The sequence below is a fragment of the Bombus impatiens genome, unplaced genomic scaffold, assembly GCF_000188095.3.
Source record: "Bombus impatiens unplaced genomic scaffold, BIMP_2.2 scf_0621, whole genome shotgun sequence".
NCBI lineage: Eukaryota > Metazoa > Arthropoda > Insecta > Hymenoptera > Apidae > Bombus > Bombus impatiens.
The window spans coordinates 50,005-72,185 of record NT_177040.1 but is presented as its reverse complement, the minus strand read 5'-3'; the positions used below and the strand labels follow the sequence as shown (position 1 = coordinate 72,185).

The following is a 22,181-nucleotide window of genomic DNA, read 5'->3' as shown; positions in this document are numbered from 1 at the left end:
AAATGTACCAGTTAAGTTTCGACGAATAATCCTCTGCTAAGTAGAAACGTTGCTCGTCGTAGAATATATTTCCTCGATTTTAATCGAGAAAACGCGCAGAAATAAGTCCCCTCCCTCAGATTTCACTGTTTTATTTTATTCTCCTTTTCCACAAACTCCTGTTTCCTGTATGTCCGATTTCGTTCGCTTCTTTTTTCCGTATCCTCACGCAGAAATCGATCCTTCGATGCAAGTTCCATGTTCAGCACAAGTTTCTTATAAATCAATACCACTGAAACGCGGAAAATAGAACGAATTACGTATCAGAAGCGTTAGCAGATGCAAAACATTCGAAGTTCTAAATCGTTGAATGTCAGACAATTTCTCTTCTTCTACACTGGCTAATCCAGAAGGCAAGAAATTCGAAAATTCTAACCGTTTCTGTCGTTCAGTTTTCTTTCTTTCAATGTGCCGAATCGTCACGAAAGTTATGCGTCACAGCGATAATACAACGTTGATTCGCGTGACGTGCCAAAACTCGATCCTATAAGTGTGTTTCACTGTAAAATGTTCGTTCAATACAGACGTAATTATTTATTGGAAAGTTTTCGTTAAGTATATGTATTTTTTGTCCGCACAATGTCGTACGTGTAACTTCGTTTAAATTCGTAATATAATTTAAATTCGGGTGGTAGGCGTTGGCGATTATGAACGCCTTAACATGGTGAAAAAAGAAAAGAAAACGAACTCGAGGATGGTGTCTCTGTGCGGTGTTAAAACCTAGCGAAAGGAAAGTAAGCCTCGTTGTAATATTCGTTAGATCATCGATAAAAATCGATTGAATTCTCGAAGACGAATGCACGAGTCGCGGTGGCGTCGATAGCGATCGTGTCCATCTATCGATTAAGATCGAAATCGAGCGCGCTGCAGAGCAAATCTCTGTTTCTCGCCTCTCTTCTTGTAAATAGTAAATTATCCACATAGGGCCAGCCGATTCGTTTTCCGTTAAATTTATCCCAAGGAAGATTGGGCCGTTGTAGCGGACAAACTACAATTATGACGACGCTGGTCGACAGCGAGTTCCCATTTCTTTACGGTGACTATTGACAAATAAATTTATCGGGCAACGAGTCGGTTGACAGAGTCGATTGTTCGCGCGGCGTGCTCCTCTCAATATAACCAATAGAACTATCTCCATTCTTCTTTTGAATTTTGAAAGGAGTCGAGGATTCGTTTAAAACGATCGTTGTCGAACGCTACCGCGACGCCATCTTATAAAGTTCACGAAGAAGCACGATATGTTATTTGTTTGGTCGATCATAACCTAACACCCTGCAAGGATCGATCCTGTATTCGATGATGATTTGTACATTTGTAGATACTGTGCCGTGGAGTGAAGAAGCTTCCAAACGCTTTGAAGAAACAGAAAATGAAACGTCTAGTATACTTTTGTGTAACGTGTATAAATAATGTGTCGCGCGATCATGACCCGACGACGCTTTCGTTTCTTTGCTCGGCCACGAGCCTCGTGTTTTCTCTTTCGTTATGAAGTTTCAAAGCTTGAATGACTTACAAAACGTCGTAGAGATGCAGTAAGAGTTGGTAATCTTCCTGGACAACGAAAATCGGGAAGAAGAGTCGAAAGAAAGAAACGAAGGAGAAAACCGAAGAATACGCATACGTACGTAGAATTAGAAAACGAGATAGGTTCCGAGACGAGAAACGCGTGAAGCTAGGTGGCCTAATGTGTATTTCTTTTCTTTTTTTTTATTTTCTGTTACGGGCACGAATTCGAATCGTAACCGTACGCTGTAATTTATTATAAATAGTCGTAATTATCGTGAAGAAATCGTAGCGTGAATATGGAAAAACTCTAATTTAATTATTCCCCAATCTTACTTCTCTCGTAACTTTGTACTTGGTTCCTAATTTATTCTTATATTATTTTCTTTCCTCTAATTATTAATTAGCACGATTATTATTATTAACTTACTAATTTACAATCATTAGTTGCGATCATTTAATTATTCTCCTTTTATTATTATTACCGAACCACGATTAATCAATTTATTCCTAATACTACCGCGTATTATTTGGTTAACACGATATTTTTTAAGTACACGCACTTATTATTTATAAACGAACGAACGAGAGAGAGGGGGAGAGAGAGAGAGAGAAAAAAGTTATGTAAAAAAAGGAAAAGAACGAAGAGAAAAAGCACGCAATTTCCGACGCAAGTGCGCCTGTGAAAACCGCATAAGACTCGATAAAAAGCTTGCGTTCCGACATCGCACAGGCATTCGTTGAATATCGCGTAGTATCTGCGTTGTTCTTCAATCGAGAACGCCATTTTCCTACAATTCAGTCAGCCAGCACACAGGTTTCTTTCCATAAATGCAACGTAGTAAATAGAACCAGCAATCATTGAATCAACTTTTAAACACTGTTCCACCGAATGTTCGAGTAATCGCTTCTAACGATCATGGCCGGTTCCTCGTAATTCTTCTAACTGATCGTATCGCGTTTCGAAACGCATCAACGTGCATCGTGAGAGCGATTACTCGAACCCGTCGATACCGAAAAATTGAGCAACGAATGGCAGATTGTTGAACACGTAGGACCTTTGAAACGTTTCATACGGGAACGATCGCAAGAGAAAAAATTCGTAGGTAGACTTCGATTGTCAGCTTCTAAACGTTAAAATATCGTTACGACCGAGTGATTGCTTGACCACGATCTTTCTCTTTTTTTTCTTTTTAATTTACACCCTATCAGACATCGAGGGAAAACATAACTTTAATTTTTGTCGAGAGAAAAGATAAATAAACCAGAGAGAGAATCATCGTCGGGAGCAATGACTTGGGCTTGTGACTTAGCGATCGTTTAAGCGTAGACAGTGGTAGCATTTTAGTACATCAGACAGCGCCGTAGCCGTGTATCGCGAAGATCAAGACGAAGAAGAGAACCGAAGGGAGGGAAAGAATAGGAAAAAAACAGACACGAGAAGGTTACGTTGCATTCGGTCGGGAGAAAGAGAAAGAAACAGAGAGAGAAAAACAGCTAAACGACGCGAAGAAATTTCGGTGAATTTTTCTTTTGGGTCAGCGTGGTCAGAGAGGTCTTATCCTAGGAGAAAGACCCGACGGGGAATGATTTGTTCCACTGACCGGTCGATCGGAATCGACTCGAGGACACTGGAATCACGAAATTCTTAGTGGAGTGCGATCATTCCGATCGATAACTGGTCAACTCTACCGTCGGCGACCGTCGCTCAGCCCATTCGTATCCTCTTCTTTCCTTTGTTTTCTCTTGTTTGCTTCTTGCTTTTCCGTTTCCGTTTCTTCTTAATATTCTGTTTTCCTTTCTTTTTTCTTTCTGTTTTCCTTTATTTGTTTTAATTTTTAATTTCCGGACGGAAATCTTCGCGCTCAGACGACACGCGAAAGGTCTCCAAGTGAAATTTGTTTCTTTTTTTCGTGAATTGCGTGCGCTTTATGACGGCGGATGGTAGGTACCCCGTCCGACATACCAAATCCGTACTTTCTGTCGCGATATATGCTGTTCGTTGTAAATGTACCAAAGACAATGTCGATTAACTGACAAAATAAAGGTAGTTTATTTATAAAAATGTTTGAAGAAGAATGAAAAAAAAAAAAGAAAGAAAGAAAATGATAGAGAGAAAGGAGCGGTGTGCACGCGGATAACGCGTGTATGATCTGCTTCGAAAAAATCGAACGGTAAGAACAATGAACGAATATAACGAGGATAATATAGTTAACAAGAGTTATCTATCCAAAGGAAAAATGCTGCTAAAGTGTCATTTAGCTAGAAGAGATTGATCATTGGATTCGCAATGTTGCATCGAAACATTGTTATTATTTTTGTAAAGAAACTATGTACATGTATTAACTTAGCGTGCTCTGCGTATGGAAGCTTACGATATGTTGATTATTATTACTATTATTATTATTATTGCTATTATTATTTCTATTATTATTTCTATTATTATTATTATTATTATTGCTATTATTATCTATTTTTATTATTATCTATTATTATTACGATTATTATTATATTGAAAGGAATAAAAACTTGTACTCTTGTTTCCCGAAATGGTTAAGTAGTATAAATAAGCGAGAACGTACATGTTGCTGCAATCATCCTTTAAACTTTAAACACTTTCCCGCCATTCTTCACTGATTGTTCCATAGGCTGCGCCACTGTCCTTCGCGTCCCTTCCCTTACAATTAGATGATAATACGTCAGGCAAATACGTGATTATAGTTGTTTAAAAAATTCTAGAACGTTTATCCTTGTATTTAAAAGAAGGAAAAAATTGAAGAATGACATATATATATAATATAATATATATAAATAATATATATAAACATGACGTACTAAGTTTCACCAAAGAGAGCACAATATTTAAACCTTATTTTTCGAATTTGATCACGCAGTAGTTCCAGCGTAGATTTGATCACCGTGATACGTGTAATCTACGCATCGAAAAGTGTTATATTTAAAATATTTCGTGTTTGAATTAGTGTCTGTGTATATTAATTCAATGACAAATTGTTCAAAGAATCATTAAATTTGGAATAACATTAAGCAATTCGCGAACCTATAAATTTTTTGTGGAAACTGGTCTGATGTTTCAGCATCTATCTCACTTTAATGGCATCCTTATCTTCAATGCAATGCGTTTGTTTGGTGTCAGATATGCTATAGTGATACTACTGTAAATGTTAGTGAAATAGTGGAACAATAATGATAACAGTTGGAATTATTAAAAGCTGAATTTGTAACATCCATACATGACTGGCAAGATGGAATTTCAAAGAAACATTAAGGCTCTGCAGACCAAGAACCATCGACCTATATAAATACATATACCTTCTAATTATAATTTATTTATAAATATTCATTTGATCTAATTAATATTTCATCTTATTACATCTTTGCTAGTATCTCCTGTGTTTGAAAAATATGACATAATAAAAATTATATAATTGAAATTTACTCGATATGAAACAGCTTAAATCCTTTATCTGAATTTTAATTAAAATATTTTAAGGGAACTATCATTCGAACGACAAAATGTAGAAAATCAATTTTTTATTTCATTATGTCATAACAAAATGATTTTTTTTCTATTCTCTGATTCTACCCGTAGGTAAAATAAAAGGAAATAGAAAGTAAAGACATTTACATGAAACGTTAAGTGCAAACAAAGCTTCATTAATCAGTTTATGGAAGCATGTTTATTTCACGTACGAAATGGCTTCTTTGGCTTATCAAAATTATGTTATCAGTTGGAGTTCTCTTTCACGTAGTCTTCTATATGTTACATATAATATATACATACATATTACAATACTTAAAAAAACTGTCACTTAAAGTATCATACAATTTGACAAATAAAAAAGGGAATTTCAGAATTAGTTAAAAGAGTCAGTAATTTGTTACAATTTTAAACTATGCATGCAGAAATAACAAAGGAAACATTATTTCTGTTTTATAGGATCATGTAATAAAATGTCATAAAAAGAACTGATAATAATTGCCGTGATTAATAGAATAACACGATCTTTGATTAAAAGAAAAATTAAATAAATTCGAGATTAACATAACCTTAATGGAAAAACCTAAATATGTTTAAGAATAATGGAAAAATTCAGAGTTTTGAATAATTTAAATTATCTTACAATAAATATCACATAATTTCCCGATTTGTTCATATTAACCCCTTAACCTACAACTACGGGCATAGTCCGTAGTACGATGATCGGGCCAAATATAATATATAATAGTATATATAATAATATATACTATTGTATATGTATAATAATAATATATAATAAAATTCTCGAACGTAAATCGTAGGTTAAGAGGTTAAAAAAACTATGCATTACGTTTTATTTTCTTCCAAAGTAACGAACAGTTGTCTGTTTTTTCTTAAATAAGCCCTCCAAAAATCTGGGTCACGCGTATTAAATAATCCACTGATCTGTTCCATGGTTCGATCATGCAATGGCATAGATGGAGTCCACTTTAACGTATTCTGTATCACTTCATCAAATTTATGCCTCGATAAACTCAACAATGCCGAGAAAACTCCTTCTTTTTGCTCATCTGATCCTAGTTAAAAATATTAATTGTTTGTTAATAACTAAATTTCCTATTACATTTAAAACACGAATAAAATAAATAACAACAGTATACCTTTATCGGAATTGATTAAATCGCACAGTTGTTCTACAATTTGACCAACCAAATTATCTTTATCTTCTATTGGGAATACACGCATCAAATTACCTGCATTTACGAGTATGTAGTGGAAGTTATAATTTAAATATTTAAATGGAGTTTATTAAATTTTAAATTTACCTAATAAAGAAAACGCTCGATATGTGCTCGGAAATTTCTCGTTAATTATCATAGATAACAGTGCACCCTTAATAATGTTCGTGTGCGTCCATTTAGTTCCTTCTCTTTTTGCAAGAAGTATAATAGCGATTTCTGCTTCACTATCATTTCTTTCTACAAATTGATCAAATTATATTTAGGCAATAAACCAAAAGTATTATAATTGTTTCTTACCTTGAAGTGCAGTCAAAAGTTCTTTGAGCAAATCTTTCGATAATGTTCCCATTGGATATTTGTAGAACATTGACACTAAATTTTTTAAGGCATAAAGTTTAGGATAGTCCATAGCTTGCTGCGCCATAATTAAATGTGCCATACATTTTGGCAATAACCCTGTATATATAATAAATAGTTACAATAACGAAATAAAAATTTGATTTTGAAATGATTTAAAAAATTACACATACTATTAGTACTTGTTTCGTTATTTGGAAATACTTCTGGCCAAGAAGTGAGTACTGTATATAAAATAAGTATTGCATGAACTCCCAAACAATACAAAGCATCGCAACAAAATATCCTCACTTTTTCTCGATCCTTCTTAATTCGTGCTAAAACCGTATACATTCTAGCAAGAGATTCTATTGCATATCTCTAAACATAAAATTAATTAATCGTTAATTGCATTCGTTAATTTTGCATTACGTAAGAAAATAGTAGGGAGAAGCCAAACCTCTATTCCTTGATTAAGTCTAAAAAGTTTGTACTCTATGCCAACTTGAACAAATTGAAATACAGTGGGCATTGATTTTTCTAGGTCAATTAATAATGCTGATATTCTTTGTTGTGCTTTCGTCATTAATGGTGCAGGCGGTGTATAACTATTATCTAAATTTCTGTTATGTTCCTGTTCTGTGCTTAAGAATTCTATAATTCCTCTAAAATCATATGGTATATGTTAGTAATTAGTCATGTTAAAAATTAATTACAAATATGATGTGATACTAACTTTGCTATAATACGAGAACTACAGGTAAATTTCAGTTTTTCAATCACATCCCAATGTATGGAATTCTGCCAATCATTATCTATCAGCCTTTGCAATTGTTTACTCACGAATTCATCTAAAATAAATAAAGCATATTTTAGATAATCCCATGTTTTAAAAAATCTGTTAGCAGAAATTATCTTACCTGCCATTAGACCGATATGTAAAAATTTTTTATTACACATTTTCTTATTCTTCTTAGATGGATTATTATTAATATGTTTTTGCAATATTTTAAGTAGACAGTATGATTTTAGTTCGTGTTCTATAGCAGAATCTTCCTGTGTAATACAAACATTCGTGCGTGTTATTTCTTTAGTACATAAATTCCTTTCACTTATATCGTTTATCTCTGAAGTATCAGTGGAAGACTTGTCATTGAAATTTAGTAATTCTTGTTTGCTCGTACTATTTGTTTTGTTGATTTCTCTTACATCTAGAGAATTAATTTCACATACATGTTTCAAATGCTCGTCATTCTTATTCGAATCAGTCTTTTTCTCATTCAATTTGATTACCCCTTCCAAAGAATTAGTATTGAGTGTAGTATCAAATAGACTATACCTACTATTTGTTTTGAATGTTATGTTTGTATCTTGTCCGCATGTCTTGTTTCTTACATTACTTGATAAATTTTTAATATCGGTAATTGGTATTTCGTGAACAGCATCTCCTACAATATTTTCAGTACTGCTAGAATGTACCTTTGAAGAAATTAATTGAGTTTCTTGTATATTATTACCACAAATTTTTTGCAACTCATTATTATCTCCTTTCAATTCATTTAAATCAGTACAGTTGGCATTTTCTAAATCTTTTATTAATTGTTTTTTGAACTCTGGAACATTGTTTAATTTCTTTTGTTTAATCATTGTGTTCTTAGGTACGTGTGCAATACGAGATTTCTTTTTAGGTATATAATCATCCTTTTTGACTACTTGAGAATTATTGTCTAAACCTTCTTGTTTTTTAGATATATTACCATTTTCATGCTCATAATTCTGCATATCTTGATGTTCCAACACATTTTGACATGTTTTCATGATTTTACTATTCTTCTTTAAATTTTTTATTTTTCCCAGCAACTTTGGTCGAATAACGGATTTTTTAATTTCGCTTTCACTTATCTTCCTTTTCCTATCAGATTGTGGCGTTTCTGACATGTCTTTATTTAAAGTATTAGTTTTTTCAATTGATTTATCCAATTTTACTAAATGTGATACGTGTACTACTTTTATCGGGGATTCGTTTACCGGTTTAATATGCTCAATAGAACATGATTCATTTTCCATAGAAGATTTTATTTCTATTGCGCTTTTATGCTCTGTTAGTGCCGAATATATGTCCGTATTTGCTTCAGATCGGATCAGTTTTCCAGATTCAATAGAATCCGATAATATTCCTGAATCGGTTTCACCTCCTACTGACTTACTACATTCAACCAAATTTCGTACTATTTTTGCTTCAGCTTCATTTCTATTTGTATGATCAGAATTCAAAGACAAGCTAGATCTTCTTATACGTAATACGCTTTTAGATTCTACATTAATATTTGTTTTACTGTCACCAGTTAACTCTTCTATGTCTTCTGTACTATGTAACAAATTATCAGATTTTCTGAGAAATGAATTTCGATACTTGCTCTTCTTAAGCTTTTTCTTAAGAGAAGTTCGTTCAGTTTTGTTAACAACTGATTCAATTTTCCAAAAACCAGTATACACATTTTGTAGTCTTTTGCATTTTAATCGAGATAATTTCCTCAATGTTTTATGCCCATTAAATTTTTTTGTTTCTTTTCTTCTGTAAGCGTCCATCAGTTTTCTCAATTCATTGAAATTAAATCGCGTAGAGTTATTTATATCGTACATACTACAAGCATTTAGATGATGATGCTGACAACAGCTATTGTTTTGATTTAAGCTCTTTTTATTTAATTTCTCTTTCATTTTCATTTTCATTTCCAACATATCGATTCTTTTTTGTAACGACAAAATAATCGATAACGTAGGCGTTACCATATTCTCGCAATGATTATTCTGATTAGTTGTATTCGAATCTGTCCTTGATAACGGATTAAGTGGCGTCGATCCGATATAGTATGTACTTGGATCTATTAAATTCGATGTCGGAGGAAAAGTATTACAATAATCCGAGCGACCTAACGAAATCGTATGGGGCGTTAACAGACTTGTTGGAATAAACTCTACACGATTGTTCTGATTCGGTAAATGCTGCGAAGAAGTGTCTGATAATGTTAACAAAGTTTCAGTCTTACACCGTTGTCCATCCCTTATATCTAAAAATATATGAAATTATTAAAATATATTTCATATAAACGAATACTGTAAATATTTCAATGTGTACCTATTGATGATTGTAATGGAGATGGAGATCTTTTTGGTGGAGATGGAAATCTTTTTGGTGGAGATGGAAATCTTTTTGGTGGAGATGGAAATCTTTTTGGTGGAGATGGAAATCTTTTTGGTGGAGATGGAAATCTTTTTGGTGGAGATGGAAATCTTTATGGAGATCTTTTTGGTGGAGATGGAGGGAGATGGAAATCTTTTTGGTGGAGATGGAAATCTTTTTGGTGGAGATGGAAATCTTTTTGGTGGAGATGGAAATCTTTTTGGTGGAGATGGAAATCTTTTTGGTGGAGATGGAAATCTTTTTGGTGGAGATGGAAATCTTTTTGGTGGAGATGGAAATCTTTTTGGTGGAGATGGAAATCTTTTTGGTGGAGATGGAAATCTTTTTGGTGGAGATTGAATCTTTTCAACAAGTTTTGGACATGAATTGCTCATAATTGTGCATATTTTCTCAAGGGGAGGTGGATCTAATAGAACACTGCAGTTGTCACAAAATATAGGATATAAGACATCCTTGACATTATAAAAATCGTCGGTTAATACGCTTTTATCTGTGACTTCCGGATTTTGCATTATTGTCTTTCTAGTCGATGTATTAGTTCCAACATCCTGTAACTTTGCTTCTATAAAATAAATTAGATATAAAATATTGAATTATTATTAAAAAATACTTTTAAATCAATTATATTAATTCTTCAATTAAATTAACTTACTATCTTCATTTTTTACAGAAATTTTCTTTTCCATCTTTTTCATTTTTGTATCATAGGATTTTTTTACATTTTTTAACTCCTGTTCCAATTCCTTGATTCTTACTGCAAGAGATAATCAAATTACTAAGCTACATAGAAAATTTTAATCCACTTTATAAAATTACCTTGAAGTGAGGATTTTTCTAAATCATATTGTATTATCTTGTGATTTTGATCTTCTTCTGTGTCCTTTATTTTACATATTAATTGTTGTATATGCTGCTGATCAGCTGCTGCCTTGATATTAGCTTCATTAACTTGTGTAGTCAGAGTTTCAATGCTTTTTTTATATTCTGTATTTTGCTAAGAATTATATATTAATAATACATGACTAAGAGGAAGAAAGGTAATATTTTGCAGGATAATTTACATATATTCTTTTACTTACAAGTTCCAATTTAATAATTTTTGCTAAAGTAGAATTATAATTATATGTTGTTTCCTTTATAGCTTTACTTGCTGTATCTAGCTCTTGCTTTAATCGTTCACATTTTTTTGTTTTATCATTATATTTTTTAATTAATTCACTAAAAATAAGCATTTCGTTAATATTAATTAAAAATTATGACAGATGCAAATATAAAAATACATGATTAATATGTTAATTTGCTTACTGAGTTCCAGCAATTTTCTTTTTTAACAATAAATAGGACTGCGTTAATTTGTCTAGATTGGAAATATCCTCCTTAAATGAAATAAATAACAATCGACAATTAAAATTATTAAGAATCAGAATTTTAAAATGGCATAACAATAACTATAAATTTTATTAGTAAATATTTCATATTAAACTCGTATTAAAGTGATGCATTTCATTTGACTAGAGTCTTAGATTAAGGTTGATTAGAATTCAGATTAAATTTTTATTAACTAATAACATAGAATTAAACGGTATTATAACCTCAAACTAACCTAAATAGTCGATACTATTAAATTCGATTTAAAGTAAAAACTTCTGATAATAAAATACTCACTTGAGCGGTTTCATCTGTTTTCAAATCCGAAAGATTATCGTCCATGGTAATTAAAATGACAATTAATACTATTTGTTTTAAAATTATTTGTATTTTTGAATGCCGATCAAGAAACACGTTTATGCGGCGTTCAGTTTGATGTTTACAATTCCGGCTAGGGACCCTAATATTTATGATAAAAATTATGTTAAAATTTCTATATAACGACATTATATACAGGTGCGTAAAAGATTTTTATACGTACTCTATATATGTATATATATATATATATATATATATAAATTAATTATATTAATAAGTATTCTTTTAAAAGTATTACCTTTAACTGTTTTTGTATGCACCGCAGTTTTGTATGTTTTTATAATAGTAAACTTTTAATAGTATTACATTATATCAGGCATACATTTTAATATAGATACATACATATTTCCTTTTTCAAGATACAATATGATAATTATGATTTTTCAATACACTCGAAATATGCCGCGCGCTTTCTTGTTAAATTCTGCGCATCGCCTCACTCCGTTCATTTACGATGCCGTTCTTTTCTCTCCTTCCATATTCTACTAATTAGTACACTACATAGAATTAATTAATTCGTATGGTGAATTGAGTCAGTGTGATTTGTTATTGAAATTAATAAACATTATTGATGGTCCTGTATACATGTAGCATTCCTAGTTCAATTTCCCTTAGTAAGGAAAGCTTTATGTCAAAAATTCTACTTCGATATAGAATTGATAAAGAAATAGAATTAAACTAATCTAAAGTTTATAGTTTTTATATAAAACAGGTTTGGAGCTCGGTACAAGCGAAATAAAAGTATGTACATATGTATTTCCTAGAAATGGTGGGAGCAGCGATGGCCAATTAACAAGGGAATAATCTACGTTGTACATTGTATGCATACGTATAGAGTGGTTCCCTACTCTATAATACATTGTTCATGCGTGATAGAAAATAGGATGACAGACTGACCGTTTGTGTATACTAAACATTTACAAGAATATTTTGGGTAAACTGCAAAATTTTTGTATTAATTTGGAAGTAACAGTGTTGTAAACTATTAATTTAAAGATGGACATAAAATATCTTTCTAGCACCTTTTATTCAACAACGGTCATATATATTATATCTTGTTACTCCAGTAAATAAATATAAACTTATTTTCCAATTGTTTAGGTAAATGTTTGGTGCTAAAGTAGTAATACACAAATGTAAACGATTTATACAAATATATGAATTTCCATACGATTTATATATGAAGAAAACCATTTATTACTCAGATTTTACAGTTTTATTAATTAATCATGGGAAGCAAAGGAATAGAAATGGATCAAATTCTAGCCCAGAGGCTTCTCGTTGAAGGTGCTACATTAGTTATGCTGGATGTACCTGTTGGCACAGAGTTTGGCATTGATTTAAAATCCTGGAATACATTAGATAGTTTTAAAGGGATTAAAATGATCCCACCAGGATTTCATTATGTACATTATAGGTAAATTTGTTGTAGTTATGTTTTCCTTATTTATAACATAATATTTATATATTTATATTCTTTAAGTGCTGTAGATGAATTTGGAGAAGCAACACCTAAAGTTGGCTTTTTTCATATATTTAAAAAGTCTGAATTTCTAGTGAAACGTTGGGACGCAAAAGAAGAAGATTTAAGTTCAGAAAGTATGATAGCACTTAATGTACTAAAAAATTGTTAAAAGACTTCATTATTAATAAAATCTAATTTTTCATACAAAGCTATAGAAGAAGAAACGGTTGAAAGGTACAAGAGCAATTTGAAAGATTTAGATAGATTTCTAGGATGTTACCCTTATGATATATGGAAACAATGGAAGGAATTAACAAATCATATTACCCCTCCTCTTGTTGAACGTTGTTCACCCATATGTGGGTATGTTAATAAATTTTATAAATTATTAATTGTCTTTGCTATATTTATTCTTTTATTAACAAATTTCTGTATTTCAGTTTTGTAAGATCAGCATTAGAATTAGAATATTGCACTGATGCTGCAAGACCAAGAGGTGGAGAATCAAGTTCGAAAAGAAGAAGGAGGAGTGGAATTACCATAGAAGAGAAGGAAGATGAGCTTCTTCCTGATATGAAACCTAAGCCTGGAACAGAACTTCGACTTTCAAAAATACCTTGTAAGCAATATCCAGATGGAGCATCGCCAACTGAAATTACAAAGTACTCTTTGGATACGAGTTATGCATTGGATACTGTTCTTAAGAAATTAACACTGTAAGTAATTAGTTAAATATTTGTTCCAAAATTTTATAACCTACGATTAATATCTTTACAGTCCCATAGAGATAATTGGTGAAATGGAGTTGGCATTTGTCTGTTTTCTTGTTGGACAAAGTTTTGATGCCTTTGAACATTGGAAGAAACTTGTATCTCTTATTTGTGGAGCCGATTGTGCGATATCGCAACGTCGCGCAATTTACATTGAATTTATGAAAGCATTAGAAGTTCAATTGATGCACGTACCCGAAGACATACTTTGTGACATTGTAGCCAATAATAATTTTGTTTATCATAATTTACGCAAATTGTTCGCAAATATTGAAATGAATTCTGAATTAGATGGACGTTTAAAATCTTATACAACGAGATTTAGCGAACGATTGTCTATAAAATTTTTGTGGGATTTTTCTAATTTGCAGGAAGAAACTGAAGATGAAGCGCCGGTTGTTGTTTCGTTAGAATAGTTGTAAAATGTATAATATAAAACGTATATTCTTACTTCTTGTATATATAGGTAACGTTTATATATATAAATAAGGATTGATAAACACAAATTTTCCTATATTTTAAAATAACAACCAATTTTATTGTGAAGTTAAGTACATCTTACAGAGTATTAGGTTAAAATATTTCAATTCGCCTCGGGTATATTAAGGAAATAATGAATACTTCTTCAAGTATTTAATGAATATCCAGCCTGGCTGAAAAGTAAATTGAAGACATTACATCGCGTTTGATATCATTATATTATATTATATAATACTATATATAAAAACTTTCAGTAGGAAATATATTGCCAGTTATGACATAACCGATTGATATTTAATTAATATGTACCGGATATGATGTTTGGGTGATGTATTCGCACTGGTCAGTTATTTGGTTCCGGTTCTGGATCAGCTTCGCGACGAAGGCGCTGAGGAGAGTTAAAATCAAGTTTAATCGAACAACCCTACTATCGACAGTTATCATATAAACGATTGATATCTAATTAATATTTACCGGATGTGGTGGACGTGGTGGTGGAATGTACACTGGTCGGTTGCCTGGTTCCGGTTCTGGATCAGCTTCACGACGAAGGCGCTGAGGTAAGTTAAAATCAAATTTAATCAAACAACCCTACTATCGACAGTTATCATATAAACGATTGATATCTAATTAATATTTACCGGATGTGGTGGACGTGGTGGTGGAATGTACACTGGTCGGTTGCCTGGTTCCGGTTCTGGATCAGCTTCACGACGAAGGCGCTGAGGAGAGTTAAAATCAAGTTTAATCGAACAACCCTACTATCGACAGTTATCATATAAACGATTGATATCTAATTAATATTTACCGGATGTGGTGGACGTGGTGGTGGAATGTACACTGGTCGGTTGCCTGGTTCCGGTTCTGGATCAGCTTCACGACGAAGGCGCTGAGGAGAGTTAAAATCAAGTTTAATCAAACAACCCTACTATCGACAGTTATCACATAAACGATTGATATCTAATTAATATTTACCGGATGTGGTGGACGTGGTGGTGGAATGTACACTGGTCGGTTGCCTGGTTCCGGTTCTGGATCAGCTTCACGACGAAGGCGCTGAGGAGAGTTAAAATCAAGTTTAATCGAACAACCCTACTATCGACAGTTATCATATAAACGATTGATATCTAATTAATATTTACCGGATGTGGTGGACGTGGTGGTGGAATGTACACTGGTCGGTTGCCTGGTTCCGGTTCTGGATCAGCTTCACGACGAAGGCGCTGAGGAGAGTTAAAATCAAGTTTAATCGAACAACCCTACTATCGACAGTTATCATATAAACGATTGATATCTAATTAATATTTACCGGATGTGGTGGACGTGGTGGTGGAATGTACACTGGTCGGTTGCCTGGTTCCGGTTCTGGATCAGCTTCACGACGAAGGCGCTGAGGAGAGTTAAAATCAAGTTTAATCGAACAACCCTACTATCGACAGTTATCATATAAACGATTGATATCTAATTAATATTTACCGGATGTGGTGGACGTGGTGGTGGAATGTACACTGGTCGGTTGCCTGGCTCCGGTTCTGGATCAGCTTCACGAGGAAGGCGCTAGATAAAAATTACCAAAAAATTTAGTATAGAACACTGTCATTGTGCATCAATATTTAAATATTGATATATAAATACTTACAGGATTAATTGGTGGGAGACTTATAGGTCGGGGTGGTCGATTACTTGGTTCTGGTTCTGGTCCAGCTTCCCGACGACGACGGAGCTGTGGTAACAAAAACGATTTAATATTGGTTCTCATACTTGACTCAATTATTTTTTTATCATATAATTTTTAGCTTAAGTATATCTGCTCTAATTAACTATGGACATATTCTCTAATGTTACCTCAGTTTTACGTGTATTTGGGATTGTGGTGGTAGATGCGGCTACCACAAAGGTAATAGCCAGAATGGCGAAGATAAAGTTCTTCATGATTTTCTATATGAAAATAATGTAATTTAGTTGCGTGTACATGTTTGAATATTTTTAGAAATATTTTTTAATAAAATAATTACTGGTATATATATGGCGTGTATCTTACCTGATTAACCGGTGGTCAGACCTCCGAATGAGAAGTCACTGATATCGAATGTCCTGAGCTGCACCGTATTTATACAAACTGTTAGACGTATCAGTCTTTGTCTGTGTGAAAGTTCATAGTACTTTGGGAATCACCGACTGCGCACAACACACGCATGATAACGAGAATCTCTTTTTATTCTAGTTTTCCTTTAGTCATGTTGTTGTTTCAACAAAGTTATGAATATTTTTTCCATTCTTTCTTATTCTTTCACAACCTATTTACTGTCACTATATAAGTCAAGTTTATAGTCCAATCATGTTTTTCCTTTAGATTAAAACAGTAGCACATATTTATATTTACTACATTTTAGGTATTTATATTGGCTATTACAACATATTATCACAGATTATTTAGCATTTTTTGAAAAGAATGTCTTTACTACATAAAATTGTTTAAATCATTGTATCATATCATGAGTCGAAGTGCACTGTTTGGTTAAGGCGCACCAAATGTGTTCTTATTCATTTGTGAAAGTACACATGTATACATACAGCCTAGTGCAAGAGGGAATTACCGCGAATGATAATAAGAATAAATGTAAGTTTCTTTTCCTTGTGTTCTTGGAAAATCCATTTTACTTTTACAAATGATTTATTTTTTCTAATCTGTTAGAATTATTTATGTTATTCGTTCTGGGATTTTCTAGTATTTTAAATTTTAAATTTCCTCAGGGCTTAAACATTTTTATAAATTACAACCAAAATAATATTTTGATAAGTCAAATTTATGTGACAGGAACCTCTACTGATCTTGTGAATTGTTTAATTCCCTCTTGCTTTCTGTAAAAAAAATGTTTCCGCCCGGGATCGAACCGGGGACCTTCCGCGTGTTAGGCGGATGTGATAACCACTACACCACGGAAACAGATGGAAGGTGTTTTTTATAATTTTAATTTATTGATAATTTTTACAACGTATTTTTTAATTAATCTTTATGCATGTATATATGAAACATTCTCTACTAAAACACATATCAAATATATCTATATCTATAATTTCACTCATTCTCAGCAAAGGAGTAGGTTAAGAGGTATAAAAATATGTAGCCGTAAATTATTTCCGAACAAAGTTTCTATTTTATACAAATTATAATAATTACAAAACAATTCAGCGAGTTTAAGGTACTTCCTTATTTAGGAGACTGTACGTTAGCCTCAAGGGCTCGTTTCTCTTCTGATAATAATGAAACCTTTTCTTCATACTTTTCTCGTAAATCTCGGAAAAGACAAAGCTGCGTCTCGTATTCTTTTTTCAAATCTGCATTTAACTTGACCGCGGCATCCATTTTGTTAATCATCGTATTATATCGTTCACGTTCCTCAGAAATTCGGACTTCCATGTCATCAACCTCTGCCTATAACAATGGCAATAAATATTCACTTCATTTTCTTTGTCGTTTCTAAAAATATAATTCTTTAAATAATTTAACCAAATTGTCTTAACCCCTTAACCTATAACTATGGGCATAGCTCGTAGTAGATGACCGGACTAAACGTAAATCGGCTAAAAATTCTCGAACGTAAATCGTAGGTTAAGGGGGGGGGGTAAGGTTAATTCGTACAAAAATAACGCATGTTTTCGTGAATTATTTGTGACGACACAGTTAAAATCTCTTTATTAAAACCAATAGTACATTAAAATATGACATTCGAAGAATATTGTATAAAATTTTCACGGAGAAATATTAAAAAATACGGCAATGGCAGCAATTATTCGGACGTGTCTCGGAAAAAAGTAGAATTGCTCATAACTTGGTGCTGGATCATCTGAAATCAAAAAATTAAAGTTCATTCGTTAGGTAACAGTCTTCCCCAGGCAACGCTGGGAGGGTTTTTCGAAATTTCAATTTTTCACTTTTTTGGAACACTTTGAAGAGAAAATTAGCCGCAAATTTTCGCAAAATCGATTAATTTTCCCTTCAAAGTGTTCCAAAAAAGTGAAAAATTGAAATTTCGGAAAACCCTCCCAGCGTTACCTGGGGAAAACTGTTACCTAACGAATGAATTTCAATTTTTTTATTTCAGATGATTGAGCACCAAGTTATCAGGGGCACCGCGATTCTACCTAGCCGCAAATTTTCGCAAAATCGGCTGATTTTCTCTTCAAAGTGTTCCAAAAAAGTGAAAAATTGAAATTTCGAAAAACCCTCCCAGCGTTGCCTGGGGAAGACTGTTACCTAACGAATGAACTTTGACTTTTTGATTTCAGATGATCCAAAACCAAGTTATCAGGGGCACTGCGATTCTACCTTTTTTCCGAGAATAATTGCTGCCATTGCCGTATTTTTTAATATTTCTCCGTGAAAATTTTATACAATATTCTTCGAATGTCATACTTTAATGTACTATTGGTTTTAATAAAGAGATTTTAACTGTGTCGTCACAAATAATTCACAAAAACATGCGTTATTTTTGTACGAATTAACCTTACCCCCCCCCCTTAACCTACGATTTACGTTCGAGAATTTTTAGCCGATTTACGTTTAGTCCGGTCATCTACTACGAGCTATCCCCCCCCCCCCCCTTAAGGGGTTAAATGTGATAATCATTCGATTGACAGACCTTATGATGATACTGATCATATTTTACTGATTACACACTACTTATTATATTTTACCTGCAAATGCTTTACTTCCATATTACGAATTTGCAACAGACTTCTGGTGAGAGACTCTACTTCCTTCAGTGAAGCCACCTGATTATTCAATGCGCTAATTTGCTTCTCCTGATTAGACACGGTACGAATTCGATCTTCCAATTGCAGCGAAGTCTGAATAAGTTTGCCCTTTAACTGATCCACCATTCGACGAAGCATGACCTCGTTACCTTCACCCTTCAGCAGGGCATCGTACGTCGCCTGCAACTCCGTCAGTTTTTTTTCCGCGCTTTCCAACTTCTTTTGATAAGAGTCTCGTTCGTTAGCCGCTTTCTGTACATAGAAATGAATTTATCATAGCTTTATTATCGTTCATAGAAATTAAGATTTCATAAAACTTATTACCTATTATTAATCTTTTCTGTTTTTGTATATCAAATTTTACCTGCACTTCTTCTTTTAATTTCGATATTAAAAGTTCGTGTTCAGTTACATTGTTATCGTCTCCTATCACTGATTTATCGTTTTCCGGTTTAATCGGATCGACCATGCCAGTAAGTGCAATTTGCTCTTCTGGTTTCTCAACATCAGCATTTCCGTCTTGTTTTGTCACGGAAAAAATATCTCCGGCGCCTATGGCCGTTTCTTGCTGAATTTCCGGAATATTTGGCTACAAAAAGAATTCACAATTTTACGAAACTAACACTTGATTATTTTAAGTTCCATTATTATCAGTATGTAGATATATTTAACTCACAGATGACACATTTTGCTTTGCTTCAGATGTTGTGCTGTCCTCTACTTTTTTTTCTAGAGACTTATTCACAGTTTCACAGATAATTTTCATATCTTCAATGCTAGCCGCGTTTACTTCCTTTGCGGACATCTCTATTGTTTGATCTTCTATGCCATGCGAAATCTTACAGTCAATATCTTGCATGGGTGCATTTTGATTTTCTACCGTGGCGACTGATGTATCTTCTACATTGTCTTGTTGACCTGACTTTGCCATTTCAGATAGACAAGAGTCTGGATCAGTGGTTGATTTAAGAGTCTCGTTGTCTGACATTTTTATCTGCAAGAAACGTCACTTTTATATGTTGTACACGAAGCATACGAAACAGAGGAAAAGCGAATTTGTTTCTGATGTATTTTCACTGTGTTCATTATTATCTAACTGGTCAAATAATTTTTATCGTTAGGCACGAAATAATTTCTTATTCTTGTAGTATTATAGTCTATTGACTGTTTGGGTGACGATCGAAATTCTAAAATGTAGCGTATAATCAGTTTTGGTTAAATTTAGTTCTAGTATATGAGTCGTAGCTTTGGATCGTCAGTTATGTTATAAGATCGATTTTATTAATTACCGGGAACTTAAAATACAATGGAATACGTGTTAAAAAATGATGTTTTCCCTTTAAATACGAAACTTCTTGTCACACAAAAGCGACTGGATATCCAGGACTAATGAAAAGTATGATGTATTTTTGGACATTGTCTGCTAGTTCTATTTTAAACTATCGTAAACGTGTGCCAGTCTAGCATTCAACAAACTGCTAATCGTATTGTATTTAAAGCAAGTATATGACATAAAACTTGTCATTGATTATTCGTTCGAATTATAAGGATGTTCTGGATTGTACGATTATTTATGGGAACAAAATATATCTATACAAGAAGATATTGCTATAATAGTTTCATTACGAAATATCATGCACTGTGAGGCAGAATTAATGCATTATTTGTACAAATGAGATCAAACGTAATTATGAAAAGTGTAAACGAAAAATAATTTAACGAAATGATAAAATATATCTCAATTGTTTTCGAAAAGTCATTTATTACACTAAATTGATAGACATCTCGTTATTCTTACATAATCAAAAAAAAAGCTTTTATTTGTATGAAGGTTCATTAACATAGTTACATTCACCACAGTGTCGCGCTCGAGGTATCTTCTTCCTCGGCATTCTAATTATTTGAAACAAATTTTATGGTAAATATGTAAAAAGATTTTATTTTTATGATAAGACTAAGATTTTTTATAAATGAACTGCAATCTTTCGTATTGTTATGTACATGTTAATCGGGTGTGCACGAGATCTAGTCCCATAACCTCACTTATACCATATATTACTTTTCTCACGTTTCTTCATCTCTCCTATTTAAATACATATAGATATATTGCTTTTACGTAACATGTTTCTATAGGAAAATTGAATGTAAGAAGAATGCTCCAGAAACATTACTGTCAGTATAAAATTCAAAAGAACTAGCAGTAAAGGTTATTTTTAGTGAGTCTTTTTCATACATTTTACATGAAATCAAAAACACATTAAACATTTATACATGATTGTTACGATGTATTAAGTACTTGCCTTTTTTCTTTTTTCCTTGATAACAATGATCATACATACATGCATCATTTATTTAATAATGTATAAAATGTGGTAAAACCGTAATAATATGATAGTTATTATCATTATTTGCAACTGTCAGTACAAAAAAAATATGTGTATTAAATAAATAAATAAATCTTCTTACAGAATATCAACTAAGGAATGGAAGAATACGCAAGAGAACCATGCCCATGGCGTATAATAGATGACTGTGGTGGTGCCTTTACCATGGGTGCTATTGGTGGTGCAGTATTTCAAAGTATTAAAGGATTTCGTAATGCACCCAGTGGAATAAACAAAAGAGTCCTAGGAAGCCTTATAGCTATTAAGCAAAAGTCTCCTATTATTGCTGGAAATTTTGCATTATGGGGTGGTATGTTTTCTACAATAGATTGTACTTTGGTTCATCTTAGGAAGAAAGAAGACCCATGGAACTCTATTATCAGTGGAGCAGCTACTGGTGGAATATTAGCAGCAAGAAATGGTTTACCAGCCATGGCTGGTAGTGCAATTATTGGAGGAGTGTTATTGGCTTTAATAGAAGGTGTAGGAATATTTATTACCCGTTTATCTGCGGAACAATTCAAACCTCCATCATTCACTGAAGATCCAAGCCATCTGAGACAAAGTCATCCATCGTAAAACATATAAATATCTAGATATATTTTAAATTACACTCAACTAATTAAGTACAAATGTTTCATATTCTTTGAAACAATAGTAGTTGACAGCTATCATATTGCCAGTACATCAAATTTGTATAGACAATTCAGTCTTTTGATTTAAGAAATATAATAATAGTTTGGTTTCTATTTAAT

The 22,181-nt window shown here is 32.8% G+C and overlaps 5 protein-coding genes and 1 non-coding gene across 18 annotated transcripts; 2 read left to right on the top strand and 4 right to left on the bottom strand.

Moving 5' to 3' along the window:
* Positions 1 to 5,873: 5,873 nt before the first annotated feature.
* LOC100746664 lies at positions 5,874 to 11,695 on the bottom strand. The gene is made up of 15 exons (XM_012389044.3): positions 11,489 to 11,695; positions 11,129 to 11,199; positions 10,903 to 11,041; positions 10,640 to 10,817; positions 10,476 to 10,577; positions 10,164 to 10,385; positions 9,758 to 9,805; positions 7,539 to 9,689; positions 7,355 to 7,469; positions 7,079 to 7,283; positions 6,813 to 6,999; positions 6,580 to 6,738; positions 6,367 to 6,519; positions 6,202 to 6,294; positions 5,874 to 6,117 (listed from the first exon to the last, which is right to left on the bottom strand). The coding sequence occupies exons 1-15, from the start codon at positions 11,531 to 11,533 to the stop codon at positions 5,888 to 5,890; spliced, it is 4,098 nt and encodes a 1,365-aa protein (XP_012244467.1). The 5' UTR covers positions 11,534 to 11,695; the 3' UTR covers positions 5,874 to 5,887.
* A 706-nt stretch (positions 11,696 to 12,401) lies between these two features.
* Positions 12,402 to 14,230, top strand: LOC100745581 (protein AAR2 homolog). Of its 4 annotated transcripts, none has more exons than XM_012389040.3 (7): positions 12,402 to 12,503; positions 12,589 to 12,670; positions 12,784 to 12,986; positions 13,053 to 13,168; positions 13,244 to 13,397; positions 13,475 to 13,750; positions 13,812 to 14,230. In XM_012389040.3, exons 3-7 carry the CDS (start codon positions 12,799 to 12,801, stop codon positions 14,218 to 14,220), a joined length of 1,143 nt encoding a protein of 380 aa, XP_012244463.1. In that variant the 5' UTR covers positions 12,402 to 12,503; positions 12,589 to 12,670; positions 12,784 to 12,798; the 3' UTR covers positions 14,221 to 14,230. The 4 variants fall into 4 exon arrangements, with proteins under 4 accessions (XP_012244463.1, XP_012244462.1, XP_012244464.1 ...); XM_012389039.3 differs by having other exon boundaries at positions 12,775 to 12,986; XM_012389041.3 differs by lacking the exon at positions 12,589 to 12,670 and having other exon boundaries at positions 12,411 to 12,503; positions 12,775 to 12,986.
* Positions 14,231 to 14,318: 88 nt separating this feature from the next.
* LOC100745464 (apidaecins type 73) lies at positions 14,319 to 21,604 on the bottom strand. Of its 7 annotated transcripts, none has more exons than XM_003491720.4 (12): positions 16,326 to 16,589; positions 16,130 to 16,222; positions 15,924 to 16,007; positions 15,761 to 15,841; positions 15,594 to 15,674; positions 15,427 to 15,507; positions 15,260 to 15,340; positions 15,093 to 15,173; positions 14,926 to 15,006; positions 14,759 to 14,839; positions 14,594 to 14,672; positions 14,319 to 14,457 (listed from the first exon to the last, which is right to left on the bottom strand). In XM_003491720.4, the coding sequence occupies exons 2-11, from the start codon at positions 16,214 to 16,216 to the stop codon at positions 14,628 to 14,630; spliced, it is 783 nt and encodes a 260-aa protein (XP_003491768.1). In that variant the 5' UTR covers positions 16,217 to 16,222; positions 16,326 to 16,589; the 3' UTR covers positions 14,319 to 14,457; positions 14,594 to 14,627. The 7 variants fall into 7 exon arrangements, with proteins under 7 accessions (XP_003491768.1, XP_033178254.1, XP_024225386.1 ...); XM_033322363.1 differs by having other exon boundaries at positions 14,319 to 14,453; XM_024369618.2 differs by lacking the exons at positions 15,924 to 16,007; positions 16,130 to 16,222; positions 16,326 to 16,589 and adding exons at positions 17,851 to 17,854; positions 21,574 to 21,604.
* Positions 17,110 to 22,180, top strand: LOC100745221 (mitochondrial import inner membrane translocase subunit Tim17-A-like). 3 transcript variants are annotated; one of them, XM_024369619.2, is made up of 2 exons: positions 17,110 to 17,240; positions 21,511 to 22,180. In XM_024369619.2, the coding sequence occupies exon 2, from the start codon at positions 21,526 to 21,528 to the stop codon at positions 22,003 to 22,005; it is 480 nt and encodes a 159-aa protein (XP_024225387.1). In that variant the 5' UTR covers positions 17,110 to 17,240; positions 21,511 to 21,525; the 3' UTR covers positions 22,006 to 22,180. The 3 variants fall into 3 exon arrangements, with proteins under 3 accessions (XP_024225387.1, XP_003491766.1, XP_012244461.1); XM_003491718.4 differs by lacking the exon at positions 17,110 to 17,240 and adding an exon at positions 20,604 to 20,960; XM_012389038.3 differs by lacking the exon at positions 17,110 to 17,240 and adding an exon at positions 21,130 to 21,258.
* Positions 17,159 to 17,231, bottom strand: TRNAV-AAC. The gene has a single exon. It is a non-coding gene; the product is annotated as a tRNA-Val (tRNA).
* LOC100745343 (tropomyosin-1) lies at positions 17,420 to 20,543 on the bottom strand. 2 transcript variants are annotated; one of them, XM_003491719.4, is made up of 5 exons: positions 20,332 to 20,510; positions 19,719 to 20,036; positions 19,407 to 19,631; positions 18,983 to 19,294; positions 17,420 to 17,720 (listed from the first exon to the last, which is right to left on the bottom strand). In XM_003491719.4, the coding sequence occupies exons 2-5, from the start codon at positions 20,028 to 20,030 to the stop codon at positions 17,496 to 17,498; spliced, it is 1,074 nt and encodes a 357-aa protein (XP_003491767.1). In that variant the 5' UTR covers positions 20,031 to 20,036; positions 20,332 to 20,510; the 3' UTR covers positions 17,420 to 17,495. The 2 variants fall into 2 exon arrangements, with proteins under 2 accessions (XP_003491767.1, XP_033178253.1); XM_033322362.1 differs by having other exon boundaries at positions 17,627 to 17,720; positions 18,928 to 19,294; positions 20,332 to 20,543.
* Position 22,181: the final 1 nt, after the last annotated feature.